A 16406-nucleotide genomic window follows, 5' to 3' on the forward strand; every position below is an offset into this window, starting at 1 on the left:
GCATGAGCGTGGAGCCCCATAGAGGAAGACAGAGGAAGAGAGAGAGAGTGTGTGTGTGTGTGTGTGTGTGAGACTTTGTCTGTGGATCAGTATGTTGCTACAGGCATTTTTGACTCCCATCACACACACTTTTGGTTGTGATGTCTGCGGTGCGTTGGTGCGTTGGTGCTTGTGCGTGCGTGTGTTGCCTCCGTTTGATTGGCAAACACGATAGCAGAAACCTCAACCTCAGCGGGGGCTTCTGATTGGACCACTGGCAGATCAGGTGACCCCCGGCATATCTTCAAGGCTCCCTCCCTCCCTCTCACTCACTCGCCCCTGTTCTTTATCTCTCTCTCTCCCTCTCTCCCTCTCTCCCTCCCTCTCTCCCTCCCTCCCTCCCTCTTCCCTCCCTCCCTCTCTCCCTCTCTTTCACTCCTCCCTCCCTCCCTCCCTCCCTCCCTCCCTCCCTCCCTCCCTCCCTCCCTCTCCCTCTCTCCCTCCCTCCCCCTCCCTCCCTCCCTCTCTCTCTCTCTCTCTCTCTCTCTCTCTCTCTCTCTCTCTCTCTCTCTCTCTCTCTCTCTCTCTCTCTCTCTCTCTCTCCCTCCTCTCTCTCTCCCTCCCTCCCACCCTCCAAGCTCCAGTGATAGCCTGTTAATGCAAGCGGTGTGTGAGTCTATCTCACCATCTGCATCGAACTGGAGCTCGCCACTCTTCTCTTCTCACTCTCTCTCTCACACACCAGGATCATTTCTTTTATCAGCTTGCCAGCTTTCAAACCCAGTTTGCTCTAAATATATATGTGTGAGCGTGTGTGTGTGTGTGTGTGTGTGTGTGTGTGTGTGTGTGTGTGTGTGTGTGTATGGGAGTGTGTGGGAATATGTGGCCACCAAAACACCCATGGAGGCGTTTATAGATCAGTGTGTGTGTGTGTGTGTGTGTGCGTTGAGTCTGTTTGACGAAAGTATCACAAGGAGGCGTTGAGTCTTCTGCCAGAGTGGTGTAGCCAGAGAGAGAGAGAGAGAGAGACATAGATAGAGAGAGGGTGCGTGCGTAAGAGAGAGAGAGAGAGAGAGAGAGAGAGGAGAGAGAGCGAGAGCTGGAGAGAGAGAGAGCTAGAGAGAGAGCTGGAGAGAGAGAGAGATAGAGCGAGAGCTGGAGAGAGAGAGAGAGCTGGAGAGAGAGAGAGATAGAGCGTGTGTGCAACCATGTGTGAATTAGGCAGTCAGGGAGGCATGGACGGTCGCTGGCACTGTTCGGCTGCTCAGGTAGATGTTTCCTTTTAACTCTTTCAGCATGCACACCTTAATTGTTCCTCCTCTGCACCTGTGGGCTTTTCTGTCCTGCACTTTAATTCCGTCTTTGTTTTGTTCTCTGTGTGCTGCTTTGATTGTCCTCCCCCCCCTCTATACCTTTGTCCATGTGTGAACCTTATGTCAGCATGCGTCTCCTCCGCGTCTCCGGACTGAGAGGGAGGGAAGGCAGCGATGCAGGCGAGAGATAACGGGTTGCGGCGGGCAGAGAGAGAGAGAGACGGAGGAATCATTGCATGGTTATTTCAAAACGCGGTGGTCCGTCACACCCCACCCCACCACTCCCCAAAAGCCTAATGCGTGCTTGTCATAAAAAAATAAAGTTTGGTGGGGATTGCTATTGACGTGCTTGTAAGTTTGCTCCCACCCCCTTAACCCATTTTAGGCCGGAACCCCTTTTGGTGTTAGCATTGTGCTATGCTTTAAGCTATTGAAAAATAGCAGATCTACAAGCTCATAGCGCTACGAGCTTGTAGGTCTGCTATTTTTGAAGAAGAACGACTGACATAGAAACATAGCTTTTTCAGAAAACTGTCAGGATGTAGAAGACATTTTTAGAATCTGATCTCAGGTAAAAAAAAGGGGTTAAACCCCCAATGAGGAGCTCCCGTCATCAGGGGGAGATTTACACCCCATGGCTCCGCGGGTCGACGCGGATCGATAAGCCGATCGACGCCGCCGTCGACTAGAGCGGTCAGCTGGGCGAGGTGATGTCACAGACCACGAGGAGGAGGGGGGAGGGGGGCCTCGATCAGAGTGGTTTACTTCGCGGTTTGCAGGAGGGAGATCTTTTTTCTTTTTATTCTTTCCATCACCTTAAAAGCGGCAGCGGCGGCGGTGGTGGTGTGAGGAGTGACACCGCGTTCGGGTCAGTGCGGGCTCAGCATTGATCTTCCCAGCAACAGCAGATGTCAGGGCGATGATGTGTTCGCCCCTCCTCGCATGATTGGCTCCCGTGTTATTTGGACCCCGCGAAAGGCACGGTGGTTTATCGACTGGCCCTCCCCACCCCTCCCCACCCCACCCCGACGCCCCAGCAGCTATAGCCTTTGACAGGCCGGTGTGCTAGAACTGATTGGAAAAGCAGTGGTGTCTGTCAAACAAACAGTACGGCATATAATGCTCCGGGTCGAAGCAACCCGGGCCATGGTCCTGGACCTTGGTCTCTAGACCAAGAAGAAACCGTGCTTGTCGGGCCTTTTTTTGCCGGGCTATAATATTACATCTCTATTACCTATTTGAACCTCAGCAGTCAGCATGCATTCGCCAAAGATATCCAATCTACAAGCTCTGTAGATGGTCTATGTAGACGGGGGGGGGGGGGGGGGGGGGGCGGGGGGGAAGCCACCCGAGTATACACTTGTAACTGAAGTCTAGGACTATAGAGGCTTTAAGTGGTGAAGTGAGGTTTGGTGAGCTGGTCGTCATTGTGATCTGATATAATCCTGTCCACGCATGCTCATGCACGGACGTGGACGCGGAGCCAAAGACCACAGGCTTAAAGGGGGAAAAAGGCCAGTTTGTAATTATTACCGCGGGGAAGCCATGCGTCTTATAAGAACCCCGTGCTTGTGTCAGGTTGTCGTTCCAGTCCATTCGCTGTACTAATCTGCCTCAGGACCTCGTTTCCCCCGTTCGGCTCGGCCGCGCTCCATCTTTCTCTCCCCCCTTTTTTTCTTTTTTTTGTTCCTTTTCGTCTGCGAGTTTAGTAACAACCACTGCAATGCATCACAATCCAATTTTAATTTACTGCTGGCAGCGAGCATCGCGGCCAACGTGGCACGCCGTGGCACGCTGTGCACGCGCCTGCAGTGCATGCTGGGCACAGACAGTAAGACGTCGTATATTTCGCCGTCGTATATTTTTGGAAGCTGCTGCGTCGGGAGGCGACAGGAGACGTCTCGTTAGCGCCCCCCACCCCACGCCCACACACACAAAGTACTGGCCCCAAACACTTTGAAATCCTCCCCTGAATATCTGCTATCACACTTCTCCTAAAGCCATGGTTCTTAAATTCCTTGTTATCTCTCTCTCTCTCTCTCTCTCTCTCTCTCTCTCTCCGGCTTGGAACGGTGAATCGATGCACAGGCTCCCCACGGAGCCCGCTTTACTCCCCATCATTTTGAACAGCCTGAACTTAGAGTTTCCATGGCAACAAGAAGGAGCAGGGATGGTAGCAGCGAAGATAGGGCGCCTTTTCTTTTTTTTCTTCTCATTTTCTTTTCTCCACAGAAAATGTGCGTGTGAGAGAGAGAGAGAGGGGGGGGGGGGGGGGGTTGGTAAGATGAAGAAGAGATATGGATGTCTGTGGCTGCGAGGTTATTAATGGCGGTTGATTTAGGTTAGGGGGGGGGTTGGACCAGCAGAGCAGGTATTAACACCATGAAGGCCCTGCAGTGAGAGGGGGGGGGGGGGGGGGGGTTAAGTAAGAAAGGCTTAACAAGGTATTGAGTGTGACCGACTGATCTGTCTGCTCTGCTCCACCGCGGAGGTGCTGCTATGGGGCGACTTGCATTTACTGAGCCTATAGTCGTTGACAGTTGGTACGGTGGAGAGATACAGGATGTATACATGTAGTAGTAGCCTTAAGAATGTAATTTAAGCCCAGGCGGTGGCGTAACCGTCTGGGCACCCGACTGGTAATCCAGTCGCAGTGTGCCGCGGGTTCGACTCCCGAGCCCGACACGGCCTTTACTGCATGTCTTACTGTCTGTCCCTTCAAAAAAGGGACCCCCATAAGAGAATATTTTTTACGGCTCTAGCAGTTCTTAACTAAGTATATACCCCCCCCCCCCCCCCAACCAAGCAGAGTGGAATTAATGGAAAGGTGTGAAAGAGAGGATAAAGTATAGGGTTGTTAGGAGGAGGGGCTGGCTGTTAGGGGGGAGGTGGTGGTGGGGGGGGCTGTTATGGGGATAAATGAGGCCGTTCCATGCGTGGTCCCTCCCAGCTGCTAACCTATACACCTCGCCTTCCTCCTATTCTCTGTGGAGTTTTGACCGCGTGCCCAAATCCCTGCAGACGAGGAACGTCTTATAGCGATCCTATAGGCGATTCGATGGGATGGGGGGGGATGTACTGGTGGTGGTGGGTGGACTGCTTCACTGTTCTGTGGGGATGTACTGGTGGTGGTGGTGGTGGTGATGGTGGTGGTGGTGGGTGGACTGCTTCACTGTTCTGTGGGGATGTACTGGTGGTGGTGGTGGTGGTGATGGTGGTGGTGGTGGGTGGACTGCTTCACTGTTCTGTGGGGATGGGGGGATGTACTGGTGGTGGTGGGTGGACTGCTTCACTGTTCTGTGGGGATGGGGGGATGTACTGGTGGTGGTGGGTGGACTGCTTCACTGTTCTGTGGGGATGGGGGGATGTACTGGTGGTGGTGGGTGGACTGCTTCACTGTTCCGTGCTCACAGAAGTGGAAAATAATTAAAACAAAAGGAGTCACCTGTTTGCAATTTACAATTTAGGCATTTAGCACAACGCTCTTAATTCAGAGTGACCATGAAGAACCTATCATGGACAATTCTTTAATCTGTACATTGAAACTTGGGGATTGGGATTCCAGGTCTCCAAATGAACCTGGCATCTGTCTCTACATAACATGCAATCTATATTCCATTTTAGCCTTTGCATGTACTGTGAGCCTGCAACGTCGTCCAGGCTATGGCTGCTGTTTGACCGGTCAGTACTGATGGCTGGACATGTGTGGTATTCCTAATGTCTCTCTCTCTCTCTCTCTCTCTCTCTCTCTCTCTCTCCCCAGTCGACAGATGACCTGCTGGTGGCGTCGGCAGAGTGTCCCAGCGATGACGAGGACATTGACCCCTGTGACCCCAGCTCAGGTTAGACACGCACGTGAATGAATGATGAATGAATAGTTTATTTCGGTGCTTTACATTTACATGTTAAGTTTCGTCATTTGCAGGTTTTTCTTTTACAAAGAGGTAGCACCGAAAAGGTCTAGGCTGAAGCCGAAGTTTATTGCGCTTAGCCTTTTTTAAGAAAAGAAACACAATACAAAGTTAATACAAAAGAAACAGAAAAAAATAAATAAATCATTTTTGTAGAACTTTTTATAACTTATGGTAATAATCTTATGTTAATGTTTATTCTACCACAGGTCGTTTCGAGGAAGCAATCTGATTGGTTGAAACAGCCTTCTAGCCGTGGGTTAAACCAGCACCGTTCAACACCTAATCAAAACAAATAATTCAGCTGCTCTGTTCTCCCAGAGCACTAGCAAACTCGGTGGCCAGGCTAGCTAGTGTCTAGTGAAAAAATATATTCTTTCAACGATTTTCTTAGTTTTAAGGGTAACTGTTGTAAAATTGCAATATTACACTCAAGGGTGTGGTTTAACGTGATTATTGCCACTTCAGTGATGCTTGCGGAACTCGACTTTGTCTCGTTCCTGACCGCATCCCTGTCGTGGCAATAATCACGTTAACCCACACCCTCTCGTGTAATATTGCTTAAATAATGTAACTTAATGTAACTTTGCTTTTATGGTTTGTAGGAAAAACTATCGTCAGGGTTTGTTGCCAAACTTGCCATCCTTTGAGGACGTTGAAACTTGCTCGCGATACCCGATCCAACACCGGAAATATTATTCTTTTTTTTTTTTTTGTCAAAGTTACATTATTGGCACATTTTTATTCCGATGACGTGTATTGATCTGGAAAGTCTAGCCGAAAACTAAGCTTGTAATGATTAAATAAAGACTGTATGGCTAAAGCTATTTAATGACACCAGTATGATCCGCTAAACCTAAGTCTTTAATTTGAACCCTCTAAGCTAAAACAGTGGCAGCAAAACGTCAGGTCATTCATTTAGTTGTTTTATGGGAGAGTAATGGGCAAACACATCGGTATCGGCCCATTCTAGTTGTTTTTAGATTAATCGGCATCGCTTTGATTAATCAATTCTTTACAGATAAACAAAGTAACAGCTTGAACAGATCTACAAGCTCACAATATTAAATATAAAGGTATTAAAGTTAAATCTGACTTGCCTAAGCCTGCAGTGCAGACGTCCTGTTACAGTACATGTATTTTTCGGAATGGACAAAATTATTATAATTTTTTAAATACAGAATGAGATCATATCGACAACGGTAATATCGGTTATCGGCCATAACAGCAATTAATTATATCGGATATCGATATCGGCCAAAATGTCTCATCGGCACATCTCTAGTTTTAACCAATCTGCACGGAATGTGTTTGTAATAAGTACTGTAATATACAGTACATATGACTAGCAGTGGCTCCTGTTCTTCCATTCTATGTATTGAGAAATGTAGACCCGTTGAGTTTGACAAGAGGCATTGCTTGAAGCTCAAAGTGCATTATCTCCTCTGTTCTGACTTGGCTTAGTGGTATAAATGTTCTACTCTGGCACAGGAAGGAATATACACACACACACACACACACACACACACACACACACACACACACACACACACACACACACCTCACCCCCTGGTACTATCCCATATGTGTACTTCCCATATGTGTCCGCCACACTTTGTGAAACACTCTGTCAAAGTCGCGTTTTCCTTTTCTCTGCAAGTATTTCTTTTTTTTTTGCCGCTGTGATGAATTTTTACGTAGGCTGGCATTACCTCTATTCAGCACTGGTGGAAAAAGTACTCGCATGTTTTACTTAAGTAAAAGTCATCAATACTGCAATGTAGAAATCCGCCCCAGAATTCAACATTTACTTGAGTAAAAGTACAAAAGTGTCAATGTAGATGTAGTGGAATACCTCAAAATTGTACTGTGCACTACATAAATAAATGTACTTAGTTACTTTCCACCAGTGCTGGGTGCTGGCATCGCCTGGCACTCTATTCTGCCCCTACTCTCCCTCCCCCCTACTCCCCCCGTACCCCCCTCTCCATTACCTACTGCTGCCTCAAGCTCCTTCCCTTCAACCTCCTCGCCTTGGCTTTTTTGTCTCTCTTTCTTGTCGAATACGAGGCAGCAGAGACAACACACGCAACAACAAGCTCTCCGTTCAAGCATCAAACCCGCAGTTACCCTTGTATTTTTTCCCCCTTTTTATTTTAAACAGCATAAAAGAACAAATGCTACAAACAACACAATACAATATACATGTATTCTCTCCCTACAGCCTTCTCGCTCCCATTCCACCCGCCTCCCGACGCACAAGGCCATGAGAGAGAGAGAGAGGCAGGGGGAAAAACAATGAAAAGAAAATAAATAAGGGGGGAAAGAGATAAGACGAGAGGAAAGCAAAGGGAGAATATAAGACCTTTTCACACGGGGGGGAAAGCGACACGCCTCCGTTCCCGCTTTTATCCGCAGGGAATCCACTGCGCTCCTCGCGTTTCTAAGCCAAACGTAGAGAGAAAGCCACGACACAATTCAGCTCCTGACAGGGGCGGGTTGTGAGCACGATACCGGCGTGAACGTGATGTCACGGGATCGCGCGCCTGCTTGTCGCCACACCTGTTAGATTGCCTGCGTCTCCCTCGCTGCACCTGAACGCTCGCCTCTCATCGAGAATGAATTACTTGGCGCGTCAGTCGCTTCCCTTCCCTTGTGGAAAGCCCTTTAGAAAGAAAGAAAAAAGTTAAGTTGGAGAAAGAGAAAAGATGAAAGGGAAAAAAAGAGTACTAGACAGTCTCTCCTTTGCTTCTCTTTTCCTCTTGCTGCTCGTTAGTAAGTAGTCTTGGGAATCAATGGCCCATATATGTCAGGAGCTTATCTTCTGATTCTGTATAGCGCGAGATGTACAAACCAAATGGAACCAAGATGGATCCGCCTTACTGGTCTATTGGTTCCATTTGTATACTCTCAGAGTCTTGAAAAAAGAACCAGTATATACTGGATTTTTATTATACTATATCCACCTCAACCCTCTGCCCTCGCGTACAACTTTATGTACAGTATGTGACACGACACGAGCAGGGACGTGCACACATAGATATCAAAGGGGACTTGAGCCCCTGCCCTTTTTTTTACCCGTCTGTAAAACAACTGCCCCTCTTCAGACCACGAATACAGCATAACTGGAATGAAAATGCCATACCGGAAGGCAGCATTCAGGAGAATAGTTTTTGAGTGGTGCAACCACTCCAAGGAACAGCAATGTCCGTGTTCACCTATGTGACGTTAACCAACCTATGTGACTATGAGCACCAGTATGACTATGAGTACCAGTAGGGGCGCTGTTGTGCCAGAAACAGAGAGAGAGAGATAGTGCTGCACTGTTGCCTGCTAATGAGAGAGAGAGAGAGAGAGAGAGAGAGGAGGGGGAACTCAGTTCACACAGGTGTGATTTTTTTTTGCTCCGAAGTCTCCTGAACTAATTAGTTTCGAAATCCATGTCGTCACACGGCATCTCCAGTAGATAAAGAGTGCAGGGTTGCACCCCGAAAATAGACGATCTACAAGCTCTCAACGCGTCGCAGCGCAGCGCGTTGTGAGCTTATAGATCTGCTATTTTTTGCTATTTTGGGCCAAAAGTGCCCTCTTATGCAGGATTTAAGCCCCTGCCTCTCTGCACGTGCCTGGACACGAGTGCAGCATGATAAAACGTTAGATCCCGTGTTTACATGCAAAGCCAGCCCATACATACGTTATGCCCCTCACATGCTCATTACAATGTCATCTATAATGCATATCGTAATTACACTGTGTGCCTGTAGCACAATAATAATAAAATAGACGCATCCGCGTGCTACTGGCAGCATATATACTCTGACACACATGCTGCTGCTGCTGCTGCTGCTGCTGCTGATGCTGCTGCTGCTGCTGCGTGATGTTATGCAAAATGCATGCAAAGATAATGCATCATTATGGAGATTTATGGCCTCTTCGTCCGCCTCCATCATGCCTCTTACATGCACAATAATGTATAATGAATGCATCGTCAAATATCATTGCCGGCGGGGAGAAACCTTGTATCGCCATATTTTAACACCCCCCCCCCCCCTATATTCTTAAATGAATGCCCTATACTTTGTCATACTATTCTGTGTCGACACATTTTTTTTTGTCTTAAATTTTTATCCCACGATTTTGTAACCCTGTTTTCTTTTCACCCAGTGCCAATTATCTAATGTAATCCTGGGCGCTACACTTCCTCTGCCAACCTCGGGTGGCAGCGGACTGACCTCATGCCTCCTTCTATGCATGAGGAGTCCAAGCTGCTTCTTTTCACCTGAAAGAGGGGAATTTCCCCGGCCGGACGTAGCGCGTGGAAGGGACACGTTATTCCGACCAGTTCCTTTGTGTCGACACGTTTAATGTATTGTTTTGTCTATGTACTGTAGTCATTGTGTTGTGCCTCTAAAACGAGATGATACATCTCAAGGGGCTATCCTCTAAAGGAAATACAAATTTCAATATATATACTGTCGCAGAAATGTGTAGATCTGTGAGCTCAAAATGTGACGTGACACGCTTTGAGCCTGTACCAGACCAGTATAACGTGCAAGTATTCATCTTCATTTTGCACAATTTCTCAATTACTGTTGAGTGCTTTAGTTTCAACCACAGACCAAAATTCAAATCTCACTACTTCTTTTGGGATATATTTCCAGATAGCGTGATTGAGGTTGATGCACACAATCAAATACAGTGTCCAGTATATTAACTTTGTCTAGTTTGTCAACGCGTGGAAATAACGTATTTATAATACTCAATAATGATATTGTGAGTATTCTAAAAAAATAAGATGGATTAATACATGCCCTAATTATATGACACCACCGCAGGGGTTTGCACCCAGGAATTAGTTTTGGGATTGTTGACACACTTTGAGGTTGTAGTTCTGCTATTTCTTTGCTACTTTTTTAATTTGAATCCGGTTATGAGGTTTCCACATTGGCAGCAAAGCTGTATATTGCCCCCTGGCCCACCTCCTTTTTCTTTATTTAACATTCCTTCCCCATATCCGCCCCGTGATATATGAGTGCATAGTGTACAGCACGGAGGCTCATGTGTGCATGCCTTATTTATATTGCGCGACACTGGTATATAACGGCAAGTATAAAATACGTTTCTGAATGTTAAATGTAGGCCTACTTAGCTCCGGTATGTGCACAATAATGTTTCTATATACACACGCTATACCACGTGCATCAGCCACGTGCACACATACTGGAAGAACTGTGATATGTTCTGACATGTACCTTCATCTTGTCTGTCCTTCCCCGTACCGCCCACACACGCTATGGCTGAAACGCATTGTGTGCAGCATTGGTCAATAGTAACTTAGTACATAAGTACTGTACTTACGTGCAATTGTGAGTTTTGTTTTTTAAATTATTGTACTTCAAAAAAAGGATTTGTAATACATGTGTAAACTCGTGAAATAAGACCTTCTGCATAATGAGTACTTTTGGTGCTTTCATTATAATTTGATGCCAATACCTTTGTACCTTTAGTCAAGTAAATTTTGAATTTGGGACTTTTCACAATAGGGTATTGATCACGTGTGTGTGCAGTACAGTATATATGCACTAGTAGCTACACACTGATTGAACTGTGATGTAGTACATGCACGCACACACAGTCACACACACACTATAGCCTGGGCTCCACCTATGCTTTCTATGGCATAGGCAGCTCCCGGCAGGATCCACCGGGAGAATCTAAACGCAGCTGTGCGACATGAGACTAATTAGTTGGAGCGACAGAGAGAGAGAGTGAGGAGTGCGTGTGTGTACGTGTGTGCGTCAATTTAACAAAGGTGCAGACAATCAGAAGTCAGCAAAGAGTGATCAACTCTATGCCGAATTGAAGTGGACTCGGACCCAGACTTTTTTTTTCTCTCCCTGGAAATAAAAACATCTGGGTTTCCGAGGCTAAAGTAAAGTTACCATGTTTACCCAGGGTAACTGGACTGAGCTCAAGAGCTTGTAGATCTGCTAAATTCGAATCTCTGTAAACAAACAGTATTTTTTTGGCGATATTTCCAGATAGCGTGTCTGCACAAAATAAAATACAGTGGCCCTGGAACAAAATATTTTTAGATCGGGGTCCACGGCCAATTACATATATGTCCTTGACATGAAATAGTGTGAGAACCACTGACATAGAAACACGAGGTTTTTCAGAGAACTGTCATGATTTAGAAGACATTTTGTAGAATCTCGTCTACGATACGATACAACTTTATTGTCAGCTTGCACTGAAATTTGTTTTGTGTCCATGACGTCACCGTTCAAGATACAGACAAGACATAGACACACAGTACATAGACATTACAGGACAAAAATCACAGACAAGAACAAGAACACATCCTCTGGTTTAACGATTTTGGTTTAACCCATTTTGGGCGGGAACCCCTTTTGGTGTTAGCATTATGTTATGCTTAAGCTATTGAAAAATAGCAGATCTACGAGCTTGTAGGTCTGCTATTTTTGGAAAAATCGAAGAACCACTGACATAGAAACATAAGCTTTTTCCGAAAACTGTCCTGATGTAGAAGACATTTTTTAAATCTGATCTCAGGTCAGAATGGGTTAAAAGCAGAACAGACTGATGTACAAAAAGAGTTCTATAAATGGGTTAACGTTCTGTTCTTCTGTTCTCTTTTAACCCCGCCGCGGCGCCGCAGCGCGCCCTCCCCTTCCGGAGGTGAAGGTGTTCCCGGGCCCGTCGGAGGTGGTGCGCGAGAGCAGCAGCACCACGGGCATGGTGGTGGGCATCGTGGCGGCCGCCGCCCTCTGCATCCTCATCCTGCTGTACGCCATGTACAAGTACCGCAACCGCGACGAGGGCTCCTACCACGTGGACGAGAGCCGCAACTACATCAGCAACTCGGCCACGCAGCCCAACGGCAGCGCCAAGGACAAGCCGCTGGGCATCGCCAAGAGCTCCAAGAACAAGAAGAACAAGGACAAGGAGTACTATGTCTGAGGAGGAGGAGGTGGAGGAGGAGGAGGAGGAGGTGGAGAGGAGGAGGACGAAGGTTGCGTAGGCCGACACGTACGCACACACCTTTATATATACCCTATATGTACATACATAGATATACTCTGGAGAAAAAAATGAATTACATTGCAAACACACATGCACACACACACACTGACTGACTGATGTTAATGTTTACTCTCCCGTACTCGCACACGTACAAACGCGTGTGCACACACGCACGCACGCACACACACACACACACATGAACACACGCACGCACGCACACACACATGAAGGTCTACCTATACCTACATAATACGTACATGCACACACGACATCAAGCACAAACACACATAGAGTCAAGCACACATACACACGCACACACAGAGCAAGCACACCTACAGACGCACACATGCAACAACATATTCAAGCATAAGCACACACACACACACACACACACACACACACAGACTTGCCCTTGAGGCACAGAACCCGTTGCTGTACAGTATTAACCAATGACCAAAGCCTCTGTGAGAGGCTTGTTTTATGAACCAATACAAACAGTCCAAAATGACAGATATATATACACCCAGAGGTTCCCAGTGAAGGCGCCAGTAAGGAACCTAAGAGGAATCTTGGACATGGACAAGGTTTTGAAGGGTGGAGGAGGGGAGACTTTTGAGTAAAGCACAAACTGCCGGGCTTGTGTTTTAGAGTTTCACTGGACAGAGAGAGCGAGAGAGAGCACCCCAGAACAAAGATCATCCCGTCGAAGCACCTACACATTGTCCTCCAGGAATCTCTTGCCTTTCTCTTCACGGTGGACACAGACATGGAGGACAGACATGAGACACAGAACACAGAGAATGCTGGGAAGAACAAGCACAGTTGTAGCCCCCCCCCCATCCCCCCTCCCTTTCCACCACAAGGAACTGGACAAGGAAATCAGGGTGGGAGTCTTATTGACAACACAATGAAATGCCAGCGTGTTTGTTTAGGATGAGAAAAGGAGGGACCTGCGTTGTTTAAGATTAATTGTGCAAAGGTTGAGTGTATAGCCCTGTGCTTTTACAGTATGTTCCAGGGCTGACGCCTATGCGTTTTACCACGAAAAGTACGATGAGTAACGAAAAAGGTGGAATCGTCGGACAAACTGAGGGATGTTTTCCCCAGAGAGGACACTTGAGACTTTAAAATGCTACCTAACGTACAGATGCCCAGTCATGTTTGACTTTGGTGTCACACACACGCACACAGACACACACACACGCACGCACAATCGCACATGCACACACCACACACACGAATACTCCTCTACACACTCAAACAACATGCATACATTCATACGCTAAAATACCCACAATATCTTCGCGATGTTGATTATACGAGAAGACAAAGAAATGGGTGAATAATGACGAAAAGAACCATTGCAGTTATTGTTATGAAGGATGATAAATGATGATTGATGATGAATTTACAAAGAACATTCGGGTCGATAAACTCTTCGGGGGATGCGGTGGTGGGGTGGGGGAGGGGGGTGCGGGGGGGTTGGGGGACTTATTGCACGTGAATTATCTTACTCCATGTGATTTATACTGAGTCGAACAGAAAACCCCTCCAGAGGTTAACGCCACGACGCACCGCCATCATAAACGTACCAACCTTGGCTTGAAGTTATTCCTGTATACGCACCTATATTGTTTTTTATAACCTGTGGGATTTCAAACAAAATGATATACTACTACTCTATGCCGATGACGCTCAACTTAATCCTCATCGACGAACAAAAAGCGCCGACACATCCTGAGCGTGCTGCATGCCCCGAGTCTCTCTCTCTCTCTGAGCTGTGCTGTGGAGTTTGGGCGTGTCCCAGTTGACAGTTGAGTCCCAGGGAGGTGCTACAGGTTTGTGCGGGGCGGGGGGGGGGGGGGGGGTGCAGCTTACAAGTGTAACCCCGGGGGTGCAAATTATGATGACCGGATGTGTGCCCTGTTTTCTAGCCTGATGACCTATAGACCACCCCCACATCCCCCCCCCCCCCCACTCCCACTCTATACCTGCTCTTAACCGACCACCCTTTTATAGCAACCCCCCCCCCCCCCAACCTCCCCTCCGAGTGAGGCGAAATAAATCAAAAAACAAGAACAAAAGTAAATGTTATATCATGTGTTGCTATAGATAGATAGAGAAAAAAAATCAACGTGGATCCAGTTCATGATGCCATTGGCTAATATGAGATTATTTGCGTTGCTTTGGTTCCATTGACCTATCCCCCTATCCCCCCTTTCTCTCGCTCTCTCTTAATTTTCTCTTTCTTTCCGCGTACTTTTTGTCTTCGTGCCATTGGTTTGATTGCCCTGTCTGTCTCTGTCTGTATGTATACTCGAGACGTGACCCGTCACAGACAGACAGAAGGTTGTTGTCTTTATTTTATTTTTAATTTTTTCGGTCAGACCTCGTTGAGATTATGAACTATAATATACTGCAGTATCTGAGCCCCTTTGTTCTCTGCTATGACCAAGCCAGTCTAAAAGTGTTACATAAGGTGTCTGTGGACGTGTTTCTCCAGGTTTCATCCAAGCAATATCACACCGACCGACCGACCGACCAATCCTCCGCTGCGTTCTTGTTCAGGCTCATGGCGGCAGACGACGGCTAACCGCTAGGGGACACAACGCATCACGGCAGCGGTTCTCAACCTGCGGGCCGGGGACCACTGGGTGGGGCCACGAGGTGGGTCATTTCAAGCCCCCCCGCCCCCCAAAAAAGAATTGGCTAAACACTTAAAATATATTAACACAGAAATAAATAAAAACGTTCGCTCTGAAAGAATATATATACCTATTCAAAGATTCGTGCCGCATTTTTACGATTTTTCAAAAATAGCAGACCTACAAGTTCATAGCCCGCCACTCGGTGGCGCGCTATGAGCTTGTAGATCTGCTATTTTTCAATAGCTAAAGTATAACAGAATGCCTGAAACACAAAAAGGGGTTCCCGCCCAAAATGGGTTAATGATGATATGACATTAACCCGTTAAGATTAAGACCTGAGGCCAATTCTACAAGTGCCGTCTCTAAACTAGTGGATCTTTCGAGATCTTTCAAAATATGTTCAAAAATAGCGTCTATGCACAAGCTGCTATTTTCTGTTTTTGAATAGGCAACGCTAAAATAAAAATATTACACATAGGAATGCTTTCCTTGTTTATAATGGGTTTAAAACAATCAACTGACTGATCATTAAAATGCTCTGAAAATTATATAGCGTGAGATGTACGAAATGGTCTGACCGCTTAACACTCCAGACTGTCAAGTGGGCCCAGATCCAAAAGAAAGTTGAGAACCGCTGATTCTGTGTACGGAATCTCAAAAGTGAGAAGGCTAGACTTTAAACTCAAGGTAAAACCCCAATGCTCCCTATAATAAACCCCCCCCTGTCCCTCATGTCCTTTCTTTGGTTTTAAAGTTATAGCCACGTGAAACCTAGAGCGTCCCTGTATTCTGAAGGGGCGAAACATGAACATTCCGGGAAAATAGCTGCTCTACACAAAGCTTGTCGACGGCTATTTTCTCAGGAAGATATATCTGATGTAGAAAGAGAAAAAAGACCCCTGGGGTACTCTGGTCAATGACGTATAACAGTGGTTATATTTTACAATATAAATCGGGGTCCCAGAGATAGAAATGGGGGACTGTAGCCTAATTCAGCTCAAACCGGGAGCGTCCTTGAAATGAAAATGGTTGAAAATCACTGCTAGAATGGTGAACATCTTCTCTTATGGGGTTCCTTGGCATACATTTTCAAATGTGGGGTCAATGAGTGTCAATTTGGGGGTCCTTGACATGAAAAGGTTTGGTATATAAGGTTTAAAGTGGTTAAATCCCCCCTCCTACCCCTCTATTTGTTTTCTCTTGTCAACCCCCTCCCCCCGTCCCCCATAGTCCCCTTATCTCTTTTCTCTGTTGCCATCTGACACGGAGGAGGCGTCTGAACCAATGGGATTCTACATCATAGGTGTTCATTAAACCATGTTTATTTTCTATATGTACAATTTTTCTACAGTATTTACTTTTATTTTTATTGTTACAGTTCTTTGATGAACATAAAAAGTGGAAAATTTATTATGAAAAATAGTTTTGAAGATCTAAAAAAAAATGAGTAAATAAAATATTACCCAAGTGAAATGAAACACGTTTCCCCCCCACCCCACCCGAATGTG

At 46.4% G+C, this 16406-nt stretch overlaps 1 protein-coding gene across 1 annotated transcript in view; it reads left to right on the forward strand.

Moving 5' to 3' along the window:
- The window catches only part of LOC310874024 (neurexin-1a-like), a gene marked incomplete at its 3' end in the record, with an annotated part of 91262 nt that extends 79075 nt beyond the window's left edge, over positions 1–12187 (forward strand). Inside the window, 2 exon segments of the mRNA XM_083786685.1 lie at positions 5056–5134; positions 11886–12187. Of these exon segments, the coding sequence (XP_083642811.1) occupies positions 5056–5134; positions 11886–12187 (381 nt within the window).
- Between the last annotated feature and the right edge of the window lie 4219 nt (positions 12188–16406).

Source organism: Protomyctophum parallelum (genome assembly GCF_964188405.1).
Source record: "Protomyctophum parallelum genome assembly, chromosome: 17".
NCBI classification, from domain to species: domain Eukaryota; kingdom Metazoa; phylum Chordata; class Actinopteri; order Myctophiformes; family Myctophidae; genus Protomyctophum; species Protomyctophum parallelum.